The sequence below is a fragment of the Xenopus laevis genome, chromosome 3S (genome assembly GCF_017654675.1).
Source record: "Xenopus laevis strain J_2021 chromosome 3S, Xenopus_laevis_v10.1, whole genome shotgun sequence".
Classification (NCBI taxonomy): domain Eukaryota; kingdom Metazoa; phylum Chordata; class Amphibia; order Anura; family Pipidae; genus Xenopus; species Xenopus laevis.
In genome coordinates, this window is record NC_054376.1 from 32571539 (window position 1) to 32593821 (window position 22283).

Sequence of the window (22283 nt, forward strand, 5' to 3'; positions counted from 1 at the left end):
TAGGAAAATGAAGTGTAAAATTCCTAGACACAAAACTGCCTCATTATTATAACTAGAGATTTACATTCTGTGATATTAACCGCTCTGAAGCTAGAGTGGTTAACAGTGTTGATGCAGGAAAAATAATCTTTTTAAAGACCCCATATTTAAATTTACCCCTACACCCTCCCCCATGCCGAGGCACAACCTGACCCTCATTTTGAGAATGTAGATAAAATGACCTTCTTTAAAAAATCTAAATATTTTGCCTGTGGACTTAAAAAATACCTTATTTAGTTTCTTGCTATCCTTTCTTTATCCTTATAACATCTAAATATCCTGTGTTGTAATCGCTTATACAACACCACTCTTTTGCTATAATGGTTATGATCTAGAAAGTATCACCTCAACCCACACCCATTGCTCTATACACTCACCCCAAAAAGTTGGAAGTAGGATGGCTATATGGACTCAAAGGTCACAATCACTACTATCAAATGTATTTAAAGAAAGTTGGGGCATATGACAGAACTTTTTGTTTTTTTTTAAGTGGAAAAAGCCTGAAAGGTCAGTATGGCAGTTCCGTTGATATAAATGATACAAAGAATGCCCTTATTCTGCCATCACCAAATAAACCAATAATCAAATTCCCAACAGAAATAATAATAATGGTATAAATTCACAGTTCTCATTTGATGAAAGATACAGTAACCCTTTTATCATGTTACTCCATTTTAATCTGCCACACCAAGACATGGGCTAAATGATTCTACTGGCAGCATAAACTGTGGATTTAGGATTTCATTTCCTTTGATCTCAAAAAGGCGAATCTGATGTTTTGTACGTATTAAACATAAGTATTAGAAATAAATTAGAAATCTTAAAATCACAGAAATTATTGCTTTAAATCAGGGTATCAGTATGTAACCACATCGTTTCCAGAAATCCTTGTATTTTTGCGGTTGTAGACTGCAGATTATTTAGAAAATACATTTAAAAAGTGGTCAAAGCAGACTTTTGCAGTAATAAATAGTGAGAACTGGAAAGTACATTAGAATTTCAAAAGGGATACTGTATCTAGCCTGCTGCCAAAAATACTATACAATTGACATTTTAGCAAAGTTTCCAGAATTACGTTTGAGGTTTCTTTTTGGCCATCGATCATGATTCTTGTTTAGCTTAAAATGAGACATTCCTCAAGCTAGAAATTCTGCACCATCATTATTTTGAAACATTGAATAAATAAATGTTCAAATGCAGTTAAAAATCTTTGAGAGTGTGGGGAGCTTGTGTCATAAAAAGATGCTGTGATTTTTTTTTTCTCGGTTTTCTTCCTGTCATCTGATATACAACATTATGTTTTTTTAAAAAAAAATTGAGAAATATAAATCTTTTTAAGATTAATGATTAAACAAATTATACAGTAAAAGTTCTCTTGCTGAGAGTCCTGGGAGGTGTGCACATGGTCGGAATTTCCAGACGGCACACAAGTGAAAAGCACCATAAAGTAGCACCATGTATTACAGTGCCGTGGATTAGCTGAGGTACAATTGCCACAAGAGTAGCTGATTTAATCTCATATAAAGCGACTGTATGGTCCTGTAACCTTGGTATAGGCATAGGAGAATGCAGTGGTAGCAGAATCTGTTAAAATAGTAGTTGCCTGTCGGGTTGGGATGAAGTCTTTCTTCTCAACTGGTGGGGTTTCTGTAGTGGCAGCACCACCCCACTTCCTCTTTTTACCCAAACTTTTTACTTCCTGTTTGATACCTAGCCTGGCAGCCTCTTCCTCCTTTACTCGTGCCCTTTCTGCCAACAGCTTCATTTTGGCCTCCCAAAGTGCCAATCCATGGTTGGGTTGGTTTAAGTTCTTGTGTTGGTAGAATACAAGAGAGATTCGTGCTGGATGACACCTGTTTGGTTTTTTCAGTGGAGTGGTAGCATGAAGCTCTCTCCTTGCACATTCAATTAAGATGGAGCCATGTCCTGGGGCTACAGCCACACCACCAATATTCTTATCCAGAAAGTTGTGCTCACTATCAGACCAGATCTCCTCTTCATCCTCCTCCTCTTTTACACTCTTTGATTGGCCATCATCCATATTATCATCTAGACTATATGGATCCCAGTGGTTCTGGCTGGATTCAGTCTTCAAAGAGTTTCCTACTGGATTAGGAAAGGATGCCCAGTTCTTGTCCTGAAGCTCAGCACAGGGGGTGACGCTACTTCTGTCGCTGGGCGTGACGCTGCACCTGTCACTGGCAGCAACTGAATTCCAGAGCTTTTCTTGGAACGGCATAGGCTCCTTCAGTCCCTGATTAAGACTGGCCTGTCTACCATTCCAGTTCTTAGTCTGTGTACTTGCAAAGGAGGGCAAGACAGCAGGACTGTCACTTAGCTTGCATGAGCTCCATACTTTTCCTGGAGACTGTGCGTCAAGTGAATCACGTTGTCCCACTGGAACGTCAGTTCCATAGGGAGTCCACTGTTTGTCCTTCAGAGCAGGGACATTTGAGTGAACTCCAAAATAATCTCTCTTTTCTAGACCACTTTTATCATTGGGCAAAGACATACTGCAAGGACCTTCTGCATTAGATCTTCCTGATGATGGTAGAGCACCGTTAGCTTTGAACGGCAGATCACTGGTCTGTAATGAGTGATTTACTCCTGGGCTCTGCGAATGTACACTATTTGCTCTCTGGAAAGGATCTACAAGAGGATCACAAACTGGCTCCTTTTTAATTACTTTATTATAACAGGGAAGATTAGAATATGGAGTGGTTTCCATAGGTGAAGGAGTAGTCCGGTGAGAAATATTAAATGACTTTTGACTGTTGGGATTCTGGAGGCTATAGTGGTGTGGCACCTCACTTGATCTTCTGTAACTCTGCTCCGGTAACTCACTCCCATAACTTTGATTCATTCCATCTGCCAATGACTGAACATCTGGCTTTTTCTCAAAAGAATTATTCATCCATCCACTGTTTCTTGCATCACTTGTACCATAATTCATGAACTGGTTGGGAACCACAGGATTGTTAGGAAAGCCATAAAATCCAAAGGGAGGAAGAGCAAATTTTGAATGAAAGCCATTCACGGAAGGCAGGTTAGGTTGTGCATAGAAAGAATGATAGGAGTAAACACTGTTCATGCTGTACGGGTCAGAAGGCCTGCAGCTGCCCAACACAGAGTAGCTCTCCACAACTCCATTTCCATTGTACTTATAGGTATTGTAGTGATTAGATGGCTCCACTTTTACACAAGGCTTTGTCTGTTGCTGAGGAACACCTGCAGAACAATGTTGCACAGATATTAGTATAAAAGAAAACTTGGATAGCATACTATGCATCTGTATAATCCAAAACACTATTAAAAATAACCAAAACGGTGTTCAGAGTCAACAAATTACATTGACAATGAGCAACCCCCAATAGGGATTCTGGACATTCAAGAGAGGAAATCATATTGTGAATATGAAGACAATTTAAATATTAACTGAGTAACTCCTATGTAAGGAAATTTGTTTTGAAAACGAACATAACTGTACCCAGTATACTTTTTAAAGAATATTGTGGTCTATTCTACACTTCCTTATTGTGCAAACATACAATAAGGATTCATGTGTTATTAAACAAACCTACTCCATTAACTATGACTTTTTTGCTTATGAGCACCTGGGTTTTGCTGGCACATCTTTGTGTCTGCTGGCTCCTGCTTGGTCTTATCTGGAGAGACCAGTTTCTCCTTCTGAAGTTTCTTCTTTTCGGCTGCAGCCTTCTTGGCATCTAGCTGTCGCTGCCTGCAAGACTTGGCTGGTTCTGAAAGCTTGCGCACCTCCCGGGGAAATGAGGCCAACACTTGGATTCCTCCTTTCCTTATCTTTTCAGCTTGACCATCCTCACTCCCAAATTCATCAGTTGAGGAAACTTTGTAAAGTGGAAGTACATGGAGCTGCTCATCCTCAGGAATCCTGCCAATTGTACGGTTATCCTCCTTTGTTAGAGTGCAAACCTTGGGATTAACAATACAGAAAACAGATAAGGTGCCAGCTTTGCCCAGTAGCAGTAAGACATAGCAACCCAACAAAATGTTTGCATTCAAATGGGTAACCAGTAAATGCCTGAGGCTGAGTACGTTTCATTATATCCAGCACTCAGCCCTGGGCTGGGATTCAAAATAGGCCCTGGCATTTTAACTACACAGAGGCCAAAACAGCCCCCACCAACCCACTAAATAGTGCCAGCCTATGGCATGTTTCAGCAGCCCCTCTGGCACTTCCCAGAATCCATGACATTTCAAATCAGGCTTTTTCTTTTAAGAATATATATGAAGATGAAATTTGTTTGAAATATTTTATTTTTCTGTTTGAAATATTTTATTTGGTTTTCACAATAAACCATAAACATCAATATGATAACAAATATATGCAGAATAAGAAGAGTAATGAAAATTTGTTAATGGCTGCCAAAGAAATCTGTTGAAATCTGTAAATAAGTACAAATTTAAGGCTCCAAATTAACGCCAGTAAGGGCTCTTACATACAGCTTTTTTTAAAATGCATCTGCAAATGCATGCAGAGAGCGATAAATCACATATTCCATTTAGCAAGTTAGCAAGTCACGTCTAAATAAGTGTAAAGCCCCAAATGCACTGAAACACAACTATGAACACTCATGAGTACAACCAGGCAGAATATAATGGAATCAATTAGACAATTCATTTAGGTGAGCTCAAACTTGCGTCTCAAATGCATAAAAAACACCTGTGTGTGGCAGCCCTTAGACTTCCAGTAATCAGCTGGGCCAGTCAGAGAAGCTGATATCTGTGAGCTAACCAGATAGGAAACCATTTATTCTGTGTTCTCAGAACTGATCATATAAGAACAGGCAAGTCATCAAAACCAAGACCCATGATAGTCCAGGGATTTATCTCTGCTGATCATTTCCAGTATCTCTACTGAACAGGCAGTGTCACTGTTCTAAGAGATATGTATATTTAAAGGGATTCTGTCATGATTTTTATGGCATACTTTTACACTGTTTAAACTGCAAATAATTCACTCTACCATATAAAACTAGTCTTGAAACAACAAGTATATTTGTTTTAATTGTAAGATCGGTGTGTAGGCAGCCATCTCAGGTAATTTTGCCTGGTCACGAGATTTCAGAAAGAGCCAGCACTTAACAAAGGAACTACTTTCAGACAGGGTATTGTTTCTCCTACTCAATGTAAATGAAGGAGTTGAAGTGGGACTTGGATTTTTTACTATTGAGTGCTATTCTCATATCTGCCAGGGAGCTTTTATCTTGTGTCAGGAGCTGTTATCTGGTTGCCTTCACATCGTTCTGCTAATAGGCAGTGCAGCAAGTTTATCAGAGCATAAGTCACATGACTGAGGGCACCTACGAAACTGACAGCTGCATGTCAGATTTAAAAATTAAATTAAACATATTGCAGATCAGAAGTCTGCTGAAGCAGCACTATTAAGTGCAAAACTGAGGCGTTTTGAAAAAAACTTGTTTTCCCATGACAGTATCTCTTTAAGGTTCAATATGGGAATTAGTGACTCTTCTTTACATTATAAATTCAAGGTGAAAAAGGCCACTTTGCTGCAAAATATACTACTATGAATGGGCTTATGTACCAAATTTGTTTATGTACAAATATTTATAAATACAGGCTCTGTTTTTTTAAAGACCACAGCAAAACCTCTGCTTAGTGCACCAAAGGTACATTTCCCCAAAATTCTCATTTGACACACATTCCCAGCCTCTCCATGCTGTGAAACAAGACTCTCAGAAATGGCTAAACCGGCATAATTATAGGTAAATAGCTTACCACAGTGCAGCCATTGTATAGATTGTGCTGGTCTTTGTGTGCATGGGCACAGAAATCCATGCATGCAGTCACCCCAGAGAAAGGTCGTCCCTCCTTGAGACCTAGCCGACAGTCTATTGCAACTTCCTCATTGTTAACCTTAAAGTGAAAAAAAGAAAGCAAAATAGGCTCAAAAAAGTAACATATCAAGGCATTATCTTTGATACCAGTGATATCATTTAGAAACACTCTGCAATAGTGATGGGTGAATCTGACCAGTTCCGATTCACCAAAACTTTGCAAAAGGGTGAAAATTTGCCAAAATGCATTAAAGTCTATTGGTGACATTTTTTTTTTTTGATGCAAGACAAATTTTTTCACTCATTAGAGGCATTTTTGCAGCAAAAATTGGTAAAAAATTTCGCTCATCACTCAATCATGGTACAAGACCCACCTCATAGAAAGAATAATAAAATGTCAAGAAATAGAAATGATATCCACAAGAGCTTAGTGGGTTACCTGATTTTCATAAGACTGAGGAGCAAGCATCTGGTATACTGGCGCAACCTTCGTAGCTAGATCCTGAAAGTTGTCATTCAGGAATTCTTCCTGTAAAAGACACAAATACAGTTTAACAATGTGACAGACTGAAAATGGCAACTGGAAATGCTTTATATTGTGCCGTTTTTAGGACCCCAATAACGTTGGAAACTTATTCACAACATATATTACAGTTGCTCATTAGAAGATTATTTTCTAAATGTAGTTCCAGAACGTAAAACTTTATATAATAATGTCATTAAAGATCTTACGTTTGCCCGCGTCTAGTAACCCATACTAACCAGAAGTTTGGTTAATCAGATGTTTGTTTTCAACAGCTTCCTAAAAAATGCTACTGTCTGATTAAGCTACTTGCATGGTTACTAGTCAAAACAAACGGAAACATTACAGGGGAAATAAAGTTGAAACGTTTATACTACCTCCTTGGGATTGTCTCCTATGAGTCGGAACTTCCTGGGGGTCTTACTTCGAGCATATTTGCAACCATTGAAGTACATGCTCCATGAGCACCCAAAGGAGAAAGAGGCACCACAGGTATTTGGGTCCTTGCCTTGGCATGCACAGGTTCGGCTGAAAAAGAGGCATCGCGATGAGGAATGTTATGATTGTTAATAATGTAGTGCTTACTACAGGTTAATTCACATTCAACATATTTTTTCTTACAGCTTGTGCTGTAATACTATAAGAATATAAATTATATTATCAAACTGTCTCCAATTGTCCCTCCACTAGACCATTTTTAACACTGCATGGACAGCCTGTTTAAGGATAGGCATAGAGGGCATCTAGCCTGTGATACCCTCAGATGGTGCATACTCCCCCAAAACTGCACTTCACAACTGCTGGATGACTAAATATTGCATTTATTTGCTTTAAGTAGCTTTTTCCCCCTTCCCCCCTGAAGTTTGGAGTGCCCAAGGACCCTTGCTCTCATATCCCATCCCGGCACTTAAGGTGGCCGTACACGAGAAGATTAAAGCTGCCGATATCAGTCCTTAAGACTGATTCGGCAGCTTATCTGCCAGTATATGGGGGCTTCCGACAGGTTTCCTCGTATGATATCTGGCCAAGATTTGATTTGATTTTTCCTGGCGATCGAGGACCGCATCAGCTAATTGATGCAGTCCTATGACCCGTTGGCGCCCATTCTCTTCATTGTAATCCAATCGTTCGGCTGCTGTTGGTGGGCATATCGGGAAAGATCTGCTCTTTACATAATCATCATGTGAAGCTTAAGCAGAGAACAACAATTATCGGCACACAAGACTTTAGTTTGCAGGGAAACCCTTGCTTTAATTCCTTGTGCAGAAGTGCAACATTTCGGGACCACTTCACTTTAAACGTACCACTTCCGCACAAAGAATTAAAGCAAGGGTTTCCCAGCAAACGAAAGCCTTGTGTGCCGGTAATTTTTGTTCTATTGTATTACCAGGAGGTTGCCGAAGCCTCCTTTACTGAGCAACAGGTTACAATCCGTTGGGGTTGTTGAGCGTGTGCGCCTGCTCCAACCTGTTTAAGCTTAAGCAGAGCTAAGGTGCAAGGAAAGTTCCAGTACTTACTCATCATTCAGGCCACATCTCCGTGATGTTGGATTTCCATATTTGGTGATCGTCTCGGTGATGTCACTGTACAGAGAATCTCCTAGAGCGCGAGGAATTCCTTCCCATGCCATAATTAAGATAATGATGACTGCATTTTCACAGTGGTGGCCTGCCCGTTGCCGGACCAGGCACATTAACTTCTCATCCTCACTCTGCCGACGTATAACCTAACAAATAAAGATAATTCCCTTTTAGTGGTTGTACAAGCTTCATTCCAAAGAGAGCTCTGAATTCATCAAGGAGAATAAAGGTGGCCATAGACATAACAATTACGATCTTTCTTGGAAAATATCTTTCCAAAAAAGATCGTTCGTTTCAATATACACGTGTAGAGCTGAATCGTCCGATATACAGGTAGAAACAATAGAATTCTACCTGTATCTGACCATTCAGCACTAACAATGGATGGTGTTTGGATGCCTTCATAGGCACCCGATCAAAATTCTCTGTCCAGCCGATCGACGAGCAGACCGATATCCAAGTCTTCTGCCGATATCGGTCGGCTCTTTTACCACCATAAACGCACCAAATATCGTACAAAAATTTGTTTTGTGCGATATTATTTGTGCGTCTATGGCCACCTTAACAGACCTCTCGAAGGAGAAAATATAGCCCCCTTTTTAACATGAGCTCATTCAGTTGGGATTATGCAGAAAAGGCACATAAACTGTATCTGAACGTCCAGATATACATATAAACGTACTTTTTACACAAATATAACTGATTACACAGATTGAAGGAAACCATGAAAACTCTAAAACTATTTCTCAAGATTCCTTATGCTGTAAGTGTAATGCAACCCCCTCCCTCACTTTGTTCTATTGTAAAGTGATGAATTATTCCCTCTGCTTTCTATAGTGAGTGATGTTAAGATTTTATGGAAAGCAGAAGGAATTCAAGTCCCAGAATACATCACTTCACAATGGAACAAGATAAGGGAGGGCTTGCATTACAGTGAGACTCTAGGAGGGCGGAGAACTGGTAAACAAACGGACATTAAACACACTTTTACGGTAAACACAGGCTTTTATGGTTTCCTTTTAATCTGTGCAATCAGGTACAATATGTCCATGTAGAAATAAAACACATTTACATTTATCTCTTGAAGTTGACAGTGTTTACGGCCTTTTTCCACTCAAGCCCAACTGATTAAGGTGATGTCAAAGTGGGGCGAGAATTTTCCCTTTAAGGGAAAAATATAATAATTGTCATAAACGGAAAAATAATTTGCGCAAAGAATTAAAATTAAAATTTTGCTATGTAATATACTTCTTTAGACTGCAATTGCATTACACATTTGAGGCATGCTTGCAGGGGGCATAATCTTTTGGAGAAAACAACTTTTTCAGCAAGAAATTCTATTACACATACTGGGAACTGGTGCAAACTATAAAATTCACAATTCATTTTCCACTGTTGGAAGAGGTCGATAAAGACTTACTGGGGTCACGTCAGATATATTAAACTTGCCCAAAAGGAAAATGTATTTGCATAGAGACATAACTTATTACATTGTGAATATCTTCATGCTATCACATTTTATTACATTGCCCTGTAAGAGTCTTTTGTGCAGTTTGTGCAATACACTGGTTTAAATTCCTATATCAGGTGCAGACTCTAAACTGTTCTAAGGTGGCCATACACGGGCCGATAAAAGCTGCCGACAGACCGAGTCGGCAGCTTATTGGCCCGTGTATGGGGGCCCCCGACGGGCTTCCCCGATCGAGATCTGGCCGAAAGTCGGCCAGATCTCGATCGGATGGGATTAAAAATCCCGTCGGATCGCGGCCGCATCTGTTCGTTGATGCGGTCCCGCGATCCGACCGCCCGTTTGCAAACGATAGGATCCGATCGTTGGGCCCTAGGATCAGCCCAATATTGCCCACCTCAAGGTGGGCATATCGGAGGGAGATCCGCTCATTTGGCGACATCGCCAAACGAGCGGATCTCTCCATGTATGGGGACCTTTAGTTGATACATTTCTCAGCAGCATCCCTAGAGCATTAGCAACTATTGTATCAATTCTAACTGCTGCCTTTAATGAAAACCAGAGATTCTGCTCAGCAGGGACATAGATAAGAAATGTATCAAATAACGTATCAATTTAGAACAGTTTACAGGGTCTGTGACCCCCCCTACCAGAGCTGTTTTATAAGGTGAAAGATGACACTTTACACGTCAATATGAGAAAAACGCTGGCACACAGAAAATAGAAAGTAATTGGATAAAGTCGTTATTTCTGATGATCTATCTGAAAACAACTAGTTGTTTGAAGATGAACCATCCCTTTAAAAAGAGGACATTCATATGTATATTTTGAGGACTTTGATAATGCACAATAGATCGTTATATTTTGAAAAGTACTTATTTTAAGCAAGCATTAACATTTTGGCTTCTTTACAGAGGAATAGTAGTGGTACAACGCTGCATCGTTTTATTTAATCCTTTAAGTGCATGAGCTCACACGGAAGAGAACAGCATCTATTTTTAGAAACATTTACAAATATAACATTAAGGCCCATTCACTGGCTAGTGTAAATAAGTACATAGTAGTAACACAAGAGACAGTGTGAAGAGATGCTGGTTTCCTGTGGTCGCTTTATAGACGTGAATTAAATAGTACGGTGTCCCCGGCTCACCTCTACCCTGCCTCTCTGAAATCATTTCCTCTGCTACAGGCAAGCAATTTATCTGCTTTATGGAAATTTAGAGTCCAAAGGAGCACAAATGCAGTAATTAGTGTAAATGTCCAAGGACAGGACTAATGGGAGGCAAGGAGAGAAGAAATACAACACTAATGACATTATCACATCGCCGTCTATCACAAAGCCAATATAATTAGTAATGTATTCCTCTAAAACATATTCTTCTGCTTTTGACAATGCAAAGCACTGCCAGGCAGCCAGACACTGGTGACGCTTCTGATACTTCACAATGTATTATGCGTTATTTCTTATTCTTATTTCTTGCCTGAAAACTGAGGTGCCTCAGACAAGAGAACTATACAGTCAATCAAGGTGATCCCCAACCAGTAGCTTGTGAGCAACATGTTGCTCTCCAACCCCTTGGATGTCACTTCCAGTGGCCTCAAAGCAGGAGCTTATTTTTGAAATCCAGGCTTGGAGGCAAGTTTTTATTTCATAAAAACCAGGTGTTCTGCCAAACAGAGCCTCAATGTAGGTTGACAATACACATGGGGCTACCAAATAGCCAATCACAGCACTTACTTGGCACCCCAAGAACATTTTTAATGCTAGTGTTGCTCTCCTTTTTCTTCTGAATGTTGCTCACAAGTTCAAAAGTTTGGGGATCCCTGATCAAGGCTATTCATAGCCCTCCGTCAGTGCAAGAGGGGGGGATCCTATCCCTAGATATTCACGTTTAGAATGTCAGACTATCTGCAGGTAAAACTGTCAAATAAGCAGTAATAACACTTGTAACTGTCAATTTAAAGGAAAACGGATAGAATGTAACTGGCAATTATTAATTGTGATAGATATACTGCATTCACTATAATCATTGAGTTGTATCATTTTTTTCAGCAAGAACCAGAGTATCTTTTCCCTGAGTAAGTTTTGGATATTGTTACATCAATTTCAAATTGTTTCCGTTTCAGAATTTATAGTCTGTAAATAACATATTGCAAGTGGCAGAAAGCGGTATTAATAATCCACCACAATTTGATTGTAACAACTTACCCATTTTGCAATAGGACAGCCCCTTGAGCTTTTTCCTTCCTTTCCTGTATAAATCACTTTTTCAATGCGGATTGCCTCCCCTTTCTCTCCAAACCTTGAACGTGATAAATAAGGTTCATTTAGTCAGGAAAAGTTGAACACCTTGATAATATTGCTAATTGTACACCCTCTAAAGTCTAAAGCAAATGATGTGTGCGGACTTCAATGGTGGATATATATATATATGGCAAAAATTACCTTCTGCCAGATCTAAAAATCCATTGGGTGGGGTTGCATCAGCCCATCCATAAGGTCCTCCCTTAACAGCTCTGCATAGTTATGATCATTGGACCAGGGGAACAACAATCACTTTATTCTAATTTAAATAAACATTTGGGGGTGTTACATTTAGCAATGATAGATCATTCCATGCATGGCTCGCTTAACATGGCCTAATAGCCCTATTCTAGTTCCCAAAACGACCAATTTGCAAGTAACTCATCTAGTGCTGAGCAGGCAAATCTAATTGCAGCATAGAAGCCAGGCCTGGACTGAGAATTAAAATAGGCCCTGGCATTTCAGGTACACAGAGGCCCACTCAGCCAACACAGAGGCCCAAACAGCCCCAACCAGCCCACTAAATACTGACTTTCTATGGGACCTTATAGCAGCCCATCTGGCATTTGCCAGAACCCACAGATTGCCAGTCCGGGCCTGATAGAAGCTATAAAGAACTCAACTCACCGGTCTTCCATTAGCTCTCTGATAGAAGCCACTGTTGGTCCAGAACCCAGATGTGTATAGTAGGGGCCTTCATCCTTTTCATTAATTTGTTCTGCAAAAACACACAAAAAAACAAATGATTGATTTTTACTAAATGACCTCCAACATAACAGCCGTATTAACAAAATAAAAAATAGTAACATATAACATCGTTTTGTGCCTAGAGCTCAAAGCATAGAGGAGCCCAGTGACATTCTCCAGTCCAGAAAAAATTAAATTTGCAAACGGCAAAAAATGTTCGCAATGGGCGACAAAATTATTGACATGCGATAATTTTTACACGAACGTCAATTTTTCTAATTATTCAAATGTATTAGTAAATAAAAATAAGTATGACGTGTGACAATTTTTATGTGCTCGACAATTTTTACACGCAAGTTTTTTTCCAAATGTACTAAAGTCAATGTGCGTCAAAATTATTTTGACGGGCAACAATTTTTACACGAGCGACTATTTTGTCGCAGTGTATTTTTGCAGCGGTTTTGCAAAACAATTCACAGGTGGCAAAATGTGGAAATATGCCGCAAATCCATGCCGGGCACATAACTTCACCCATCACTAGTGAAATCCTATCATATGCACATGTACCCTATCCTTTTGTCTAAGTCCTCTATTTCCCCTTACAAAATAGTGATACAGTTTCACCAAATGATTCACCAAACATTTATATGTTGCAAAATACAAACAGATTCATTCAGCGAGGAACACGCAGACAGAAAAATTCTGGCTTAAAACAGCAACAGAAAAATGAAAGCATAATAGCATGTTGCAATATTTAGGGGAGTGCCTGGGTGTGTGTGTACAGACATGTGTATTTGGATAGTACTATGATCAGGCTGTTTGTGGACAAGATGAGCAAATGCTAAAGGAACAGTGACACTGAAAGACATGAGGCTTCTATCATAATCCAGTTTTGCTTATTTATTTTGAACATTTGTGGTCCCTTTGACTTATCGAATAACACTAGATATAGCTGTTTAGGGAACTAGAATTGGTGAGTACAGCTGTACCCTCTGTAATCTGTTGATTAAAAATGAAGCAAAGTTCTAAACTTGTGAATTATTATCTACGGTGAAAATGTGACAAGTTTGCTGGCATGTGTTTGGGCTGTCAAAATCAAGGCAGGGGGGAATTGCTCCATATCTCAATCAAACCACTTTTCCTAGTTGTTATGGTAAAATGAAACATAGCAACTAGATGGCTACTGAAATTACAATTCCATTGAAAATGGGCTCAACATATACATTATCCTATATTGTTATTCAAAGATTAACAAGCCTTTTAGGTAGGCAGAAACATGAATTAAAGGATAAACTACCAATGTGTCTATATTTTAATGTTATTTTGGCTGTTACCCCAATCCTGGACCCAGGGTCGGACTAATCAGACAGAGATTTCGAGATTGCTCTAGCGAGCCCTAACTCAGGTCCATTCCCACGAGCCCAGTCTTATTTCTACCATAGACAAGTATAACACCTATAACATTTGGCCCTGTCTTATTGAGTAGAACCTGGGTGTTCCCTGCTGGGTTTTAGGAGGCCCAATCCGACCCTGTGTGTTGTAATACGAATTAGGATTATGACTTTGGCATTGAGAAATATGACCAAGGTGCTGCTGTAGATAATTTTTCTCCACACATGACTCCATACAAAAAGTAGAAATAGTTTAAATAAACTCTTGCGAGCAGGGCCCTCCTCCTATTGTCTCCGAACAGTATCCATTTGTAACTGTGAATCATTATTGCTGTAAATGTTTTTCCTGTATATGTAAACTGTTTGGTCTTGTATCTGTATCCTTTTACTTTGTCAGGAGCAGTAATGGAACTAGGTGGGGGCGGGCCCTGGTGCAGGCTGTGCAGCCGGGCCCGCCCCCACCCTCGTCCGTGTGATATTTCTCTGCGGCTGCAGCTGACTCCAGCCGCCTGCAGCGCGCGCGATCTGCCAGGGGGGCTCTGCGGGGGTACGGGCCCTGGCCCATTTGCACCCCTTGCTCCCCCGGTAGTTACGCCCCTGGTCAGGAGAAAATGCCCCGGACCATTCGTTTAAACAATTGCTTTTACAGGCATTCATTTCAGGTTACTCACCACTCGAAGACCCTGGTCTGGGTGCAACGCTCCGAACCCGCAGCTTTGGGGAGACCAGACAGACAATATACTTCCAATGAAGCCTGCACAGCCACAGACCAGAAACCAGCGGTGATTAAAAAGTAGCTTTATTACCCCAACACTCCTCCTGACGCGCTTCGTGTCGCGAAATGCATCAAGAGAAGTGTTGCGGTAATAAAGCTACTTTTAAATCACCGCTGGTTTCTGGTCTGTGGATGTGCACGCTACATTGGAATAGGGTTGCCACCTTTTCTGGAAAAAAATATCGGCCTTCCTATATATTTATCTTTTTTCCCTATTAATAACATTGGGATCAGCCATCATTTTTACCGGCCAGGCCAGTAAAATACCGGCCAGGTGGCAACCCTACATTGGAAGTATATTATTTGTGAAAATAAGACTTTTTAAATTTTCACTGATTTGCACATTTTTTCATTAAACAAAATGGGAAAGCTGCACTCCCTTCACCAGGGGAATAACTACAGAGGGGGGCTCAGGAGGTATAGGGGCCCCATGAGGCCCGAATACATATACAATTTCAATAAATATTGGTAAAACAATTCAACCTGTAGACATTTTGGTGGCCAGCAGATTTTTGCCCCAAAATGGTCGGAAATTGAGGAAAGTCATCAGAAAATGTGAGAATACAGAGTCCAAAATCTGGTAACTCCCAACTTCTACACAAATCAGTACCACTGCATGCTGGATATTGTAGTCTTACATTAAACTTGGCAGTCGGCAAATTGTTAAACAACTACATTACCCAACATGCATTAGGAGACGCAGGCTTGGCACATTAGAACTTTGGCTGGTTCTCAAAGTAAAAAACAGACAAAGGCCCAAATAGTAGCCCAAATACGTACCTTGGCTAGTTTGTACTTTCAAAACCTGTCTGGACTTTAAATTAGTAACCCAATTTGGCTGCCAACCTGGCAACCCTGTGTACAGGTGTCAAAGGTTTGGCAAGACTGGACCTTCATTATACAATTTATATAACAAACAAACACAAATAAGTACCCAGCTGGTCAAGAAAAAGGAGGTTTACACACTACAAATATAGTCAGATTGAATTAAAAGAATATTATACTCCGGTAATAAGGCTTATGGCACATGCCAAACTTCCCCTGCTGCCTCCCATTGATTGGAAAGCACTGCTACCTTTTAGCCCAAAAATGTATAGGGTGAATTATTTCACAGTTTAGGGCAGTGGCTGACAGGGAGATTTGTCGTTGATGATTATTAGGGTCAGGCCACACATGGCGTTTGGGGAGATTTGGTCGCCTGGCGACTAATCGCCTAGTTTTTGTAGTGACCAATCTCCCCAAACGCCTTCCCTGACTCTGCACCGGCTAAAATTAAAAACCGCCAGCGTTAATCACACGCGGCGATTAGTCTCCAGGCAACCAAATCTCCCCAAAACGCCTTGTGTGGCCTGACCCTTAAAGTGGACCTGTCACCCAGACATAAAAAGCTGTATAATAAAAGTCCTTTTCAAAATTAAACATGAAATCCAAATTCTTTTTTTTATTAAAGCATTCATAGCTGTTGTAAACTCATTTAAAAATCTCAGCTGTCAATCAAATATTGCCTGCCCCTCCTCTATGCCTTCGGCACGTGCCATAGTCCGCTTATGGCTGCCTTATTGATCTATTCCTCCACTGCATGTTGTTCTCCCTGTGGCAATTTTTTCTGCTTATTTGTGTCTAATTCAATATCACAACCAGGGGAAAAAACGGAGCATACATTCCATACAGACACATGTCCCAGGTTAGGCAATAACTCTTCCTAAAATTCCCAAGAAAATAAAACATCCTCCTATGTTTTACTAAAACCAGGGTACTGAGGAACTGCTGTGTTATGAAATATTTTTACAGTGAATAAAGTACCCCCTATTGTAAAATATAAGGATATTATCGGAAGTTATCGAGGAGTTCTATGATCATATAAAAGCACGAGGCCGAAGGTCATGGAACTCCATATACACCTTCTCAAGCAGTTCTGGAGAGGGGGGTCGCTGACTCTTTAACTGTTCTATATTGATACACTTAATATTCCACAGATACAGCTGAGAAATGGTATCAACTAAATGTAGCAAATTGTAACAGTTCAGAATCTGCTCCTGGATCACTGAGCTGCCAGACTGAAACACCAGAGACACGAACATTCAACTTTAAACTTCAATTTTGGAATTATTTAAAAAAAAATTAAAGATGAAACGCAATTCAAGAAAGTCTTTGTTTATGGTGAACAATCTGAAATCAACTGAAATGAAAAAGAAAAAAACAACCTGAAAATGGCTTGACTCAGCAAGTGTAAAATTGCTCAGCGGAACAGCTTCTGTTTATAAGAAACTGCCATTTAATAAACATATTCACCTAGCCTCCTCCAAAAAAAGTTAAAAAGTTAGCCTATACAAACTCTAATGTGCATATTATAGTTAATAGAAGTCACTCAGGATCCACAATTACATTTCCCACACTCTGCATTCTTTTCAGCAATGTTGGGGGACATAGTTTGTGAGGATCACAGCCTTAGGACGTTAACTACATTGTAGCCCATGCCAACCTCTTTTGGGCATCTCAATACAGTGATGACCCTGCACTGATGGTGTGCAAGAATCAAGCAAATAGTTTACACATTATTATTTGACTTCCCCTCCTTGTTCCTACAGGAATGCCCAACACATAGCGCATGCCTTTCCTGCAGCATTCCTGAGAAAAGATCCTATTGCAGACTTACACACAGTTACACTTCGCCTGCAGTCATTTATAGCAACACAAGCCGAAGTTCAAGGGTAAAGTATGCAGGGACAGAGGTTTTCTACATGAATTTGAGGAATGGAGCTCAAGTACAGCACTTAGGAAGGACAACAATGAGGGCTTTTAGGAATTTAGATTATAAGCTTAATGGGGCAGGGTCCTCCTTCCTCTTCCTGTTGAGTGTAATTGTATAGTGTTATTTGAAAGGGGTGCTCAAAAATGATGGGCAATTTATTTCCCGTTTTATGGCATTATTGGTTGGGCAACCCAAAAAGGGTTCAGGCCGCTTCAAACTCACCCCCTGCGTGTTCTCCTTAGTGTAGCTCCATTTTAGTGTTCCGGGTGCTCTGCCACCAGCGTTCCCACTGTAGTAAGATTTGCTCAAGAAGATAGAAAGGCGACACACTCCTTAAAGGGACACTGTCATGGGAAAACATGTCTTTTTCAAAACGCATCAGTTACTAGTGCTGCTCCAGCAGAATTTTGCACTGAAATCCATTTTTCAGAGCAAACTGATTTTTTTATATACAACTTTAAAATCTGACATGGGGCTAGACATATTGTCAGTTTCCCAGCTGCCCTCAGTCATGTGACTTGTGCTCTGATAAACTTCAGTCACTCTTTACTGCTGTACTGCAAGCTGGAGTGATATCACCCCCTCTGTTCGGCCCCCAGCAGCCTTACAAAAGAACAATGGGAAGGTAACCAGATAGCAGCTCCCTAACACAAGATAACAGCTCCATGGTAGATCTAAGAACAGCTCTCAATAGTAAAAGCCAAGTCCCACTGAGAGTGATTCAGTTACATAATGTAGGAGAAATAACAGCCTGCCAGAAAGTAGTTTCATCCTAAAGTGCAGGCACAAGTCACATGACTGGGGGCAGCTGGGAAACTGACAATATGTGTAGCCCCATGTCAGACTTTGATAAAAAAATTTGATGAAATTGAATATAAAAAAAATTTTTGCTCTTTTGAGAAATGGATTTCAGTGCAGAAGTCTGCTGGAGTAGCACTATTAACTGATGGGTTTTGAAAAAAAACCATGTTGTTCCATGACAGTATCCCTTTAATCATAAGCTATGATTTAAGGGAGTTGCTCCCAAAACGCGTCAGGTGATGTTGGTTTGTGACCTTTCTTTTTTACCGGAGCGCCACCTTTCTATTTTTTTGAGCATAATCCGTGGCTTTGGACCCATATATGGGCCAATAAACTGCTTTAGCCTAAAACATTTATTCACATGATTGCCAACCATTCCTCAAACTATTATTTAAATTCTGTACTGAAAAATATTCAAAAGGGTGATCTAAATAGGGCTCCTTGCACACAATGTGAAGCTGCTGTGATTTACTGGTAGAACCACTACAGCTGGCTACAGCTAAAAGGGTAACTTACAGACCCAAAATCAAAGGATTATTTATGTTCTTTAGGAAGTCAGCTTCCTGTTCCAGACTTTTTTGTAAAGTAACTATATACTGCTTAACCCAGCCCATAAGCCAGACAAAGCAGGTGGCTTCTTCCTCTCAGTTAAGCTCATGATCAAATGTCTGGCACTCTTGTGTGCTTTATTTCATAGGGGGCTATTATCCATATCCTCGTCGACTTTCTGGCAGTAATTAGTTGATATGGACAAGTCGCTCATTCGACGCTAGCATCAGCGTATTATCACTGCATCAGTTTCAGTTACCAGTGGATAAATCATTGAGGATCATTGAGGAGTTGCTACAAAGACCTACATTTACTTTCCATACTGGCAGCTATGTTACAGTTTGTTTTATCTTCATGAATAGACTATATTTTAGTTCCTATATGAACAAACGTGCAATTATTTACTCATGTCCATCCCTACATTAAACCTTCACAATAAGAAATGTGTCCCATACAAACCTTAAACCTCACTTTAGTTACTAATCACAGGATGACCAAGGTTATGTTATCCATAAGTTGGAATGATAATACCACAATGCAATTGCTTTATCCTTAGAAGAATTAACATCCTACACAGAAACTGGATATTGGTGCTGAATATGATCTGTGGCTCTAAAGCACTGGTAGTGGGCAGTCCATCTGAAGGTAAAGGGCACTGCATGCGAGTCATCAAGAATTTTTTGTAGCCTAGCCTGCTCAAATCTTCAGAGAATTATTTATACAATATCCTCATTTGGGTATTATCTGCCCAACAAGCATTTGGCAAAGTAGATAAGCAGTCCAGGAGGACATGGAGAATGTTGTCCAGGAGGACATGGAGAATGTTGGCAAAACTATCTAATTACATGCACTAAAGCATACATGTGAGTGAATATTTGACCAAAACAACTGCCAAGATGCTTCCATAAGTACAGAAGAAGAACTGACTTTGCGCCACTGCAAAAGTCTAACCACTGCTCTTTACTTTAGAACTCTTTGCGTCTACGACCAGCTTTAGGCATACAAGGACCTCTATGTCAGCCACATTTGTTTAACCACCTCTTAATGAATTGTCTCATTCCTTTTCTAATGGGTATGCAACACAGCAACCTAAAGCAACCAAGATGAAACCCTGCTCTTATGTTAACATATGACTTTGTTGAAGGAGTCTCACTCAAACCCACTGAAAGGGGTCTTTAATATTGCAGTGCAAAAGGCAAGATGATCATTTTGCTATTCTAAAACCACAACATGAATCTGGACTGGATGCCAGAGTAGTGCTTAATTTAGTGCTTAATTTAGTGCTTGGGATGAAAGAGCAACCCCTTGAACTGCTGAACCTTGAGTTACCCAAGCAAGACATTACACAGGGCACACCCTAGATTATGCTTGCTGACAAATCCTTATCAGTTGATGATGGATGGTATTAACCCTAAAATCAGCTTTATTCTACCATTCACGGACTCCTTTAGAGCATCTGCAACACATTTTCTGGGGGAGAGGAGCAGTGTCATGTTAAGCCAGCTTCTGGATGAACAACATAAATCACTGTGATCTAATGCAGAGTTCGAAAGTATGGGAAGTATGGGATCCGTTATCAGAAAGTTCCGAATTATGGAAAGCCTCCCATAGACTCCATTATAATCCAGATCTTTAAAAATCATTTCCTTTTACTCTGTAATAATAAAACAGTAGCTTGTACTTGATTCAAGCTGAGATATAATTAATCCTTATTGGAAGCAAAACCAGCCTATTGGGTTTATTTAATGTTTACAATATTTCCTATTAGACTTATGGTAGGGCAATCCAAATTACAGAAAGATCTGTTATCCAGAAACCCCCAGGTCCCGAGCATTCTGGATAAAATGTCCCGTACCTGTACATTAAATTTAGGGAAAAGGCAACTGTTTTGGGTATTCAAGTGCCTGACATTGGCAAAACAGCCAACAGTCTTATAGCTATCTTGCTAATATTGCCCAAGATTCACAGTACCTAAGCAACTCACACAAAGGTTCTTCATAGAACAATGTCCTTAAGAAAACACGGATATAACCTAAGACATTATGCTGCTACATGTAATTTTTTTCACATATACTGTACATCAAAATCAGTTGCCTCAAAAGACTCTTGTGTGGGGCAGTCAAACAGCTGTTCCTTTTCAAAGAACTGAATACATGGAAACAGCTGACAAACTGGTAAACGAAAAACTGAACGTAGATTCCTTTCATCAACTGTTATGACATAAAACTGATGTAGATGATTACTGCTATGGTACGTGTACATGCTATGCTAAAGTTACTGTAGGACAGCGGATTCTAGACTTTCTCATTTGAAGTTTTGTGGTTTTAAGTTTGGTCAAGCTACTCTTTAGCTATTTACAGGGTTAAGTCAACCTATTATAACTCTAGAGAAATCTAAAGGTGGCCATAGATGCAGCAATAATATCGTACGAAACTTAGTTTCTTACAATATTTGGTGTGTCAAGCGGAACCGATATCGGCAGAAGATTTGGATATTGGTCGGCTCGTCGATTAGGCTGGCCGGAAAATTTTGATTGGGTACCTTTGAAGGCAGCTGAACATCGGCCACGGATAGTGTCGAATTGTCAGGTAGAATTCTATTGTGTCTTCCTGTACAACTGACAATTTAGCTCTAACAGCATTGAAAACAAACAAGCTTTCCTGCAAGAAAGATCGTAATTGTAAAGTCTGTTGCCACCTTAAAACTAGCCCTTTCCCCAGAGGTCTTCAGGAGACTTTGTGTGACCGAGTCCTTGACTCGGGGGCCAAACAAATGGATCAATCGAATTTGTCCCTCTGCATGGGCAAAGAATTATACTAAGTTAGCATCGGGCTATAGTTGGACGAAATCTTCCTTTAGTCTCTCAATTCCGCATTCATCTCTGTAGAAGTAAAACATTGTACAGAAATGATCTGCGTCTAAAACAAATTGGCATATTCTCATATTGGGAGAATAAAGATGGTCCACAGCACTAAAAGTAGGTTATGGTTGCCAAGATCCACTTTACTTTACTTCAGAGTGAACAAAATGTGTTCTGAATTCCATTCTATCAATTACCAACTTTTTTACAGGGCTGACAAGCAGCATCATTGTGGCCGAAAGAAAATATTGTATGCTGTTATGTGGTATAAAGTGCTTCCTGGATGCTTTGCTGGGCTTTACCATAATAATCAAGCACATTAAAACAGCAGCCACACACAAATGGAGCTGGGTGCTGAGCCCACTTATTACCAGCCGCAGAGCATAATGTTGTGGGGTAATACATGAAGTACTGTAAAATAAAAAGTTAAAGTGACAACAAAGAGACCCGATGCCCAACTCTCTACGCCAAACCATAGAGCAAAATGGGCAGATCTCATGATATCAAAAAATGGATGCAGTCCTGCCCACTGTTGTCAGAAAGTAGGCAAGTTAAAGACAACTACTCTGACCTTCAGGCCTTCTAGTGTGCTTTCACCTAAAAAGTTTGAATTAAGTGTCACTCAAAATGCTCGAGACCCTCACCCTGCTAAGTAGCAAAAGTATGCAGAGGTCAAAACATTATTAACTAGACAAGCAAATACATCTTTCCTGTGC

General features: G+C 40.0%; 1 protein-coding gene across 7 annotated transcripts in view; it reads right to left on the reverse strand.

The window, feature by feature from the left end:
* Positions 1 to 914: 914 nt before the first annotated feature.
* tet3.S (tet methylcytosine dioxygenase 3 S homeolog) overlaps positions 915 to 22283 on the reverse strand; it is a 59961-nt gene continuing 38592 nt past the window's right edge. For all 7 annotated transcript variants that reach the window (XM_018255198.2, XM_018255199.2, XM_018255197.2 and 4 more), the window contains 8 exons: positions 12380 to 12470; positions 11657 to 11750; positions 7917 to 8125; positions 6777 to 6927; positions 6316 to 6405; positions 5818 to 5955; positions 3654 to 3990; positions 915 to 3267 (listed from right to left, as the gene is read on the reverse strand). In XM_018255198.2, coding sequence (XP_018110687.1) covers positions 1556 to 3267; positions 3654 to 3990; positions 5818 to 5955; positions 6316 to 6405; positions 6777 to 6927; positions 7917 to 8125; positions 11657 to 11750; positions 12380 to 12470 — 2822 coding nt within the window. In that variant the 3' untranslated portion in view covers positions 915 to 1555. The remainder of the gene's footprint in view (positions 3268 to 3653; positions 3991 to 5817; positions 5956 to 6315; positions 6406 to 6776; positions 6928 to 7916; positions 8126 to 11656; positions 11751 to 12379; positions 12471 to 22283) is intronic.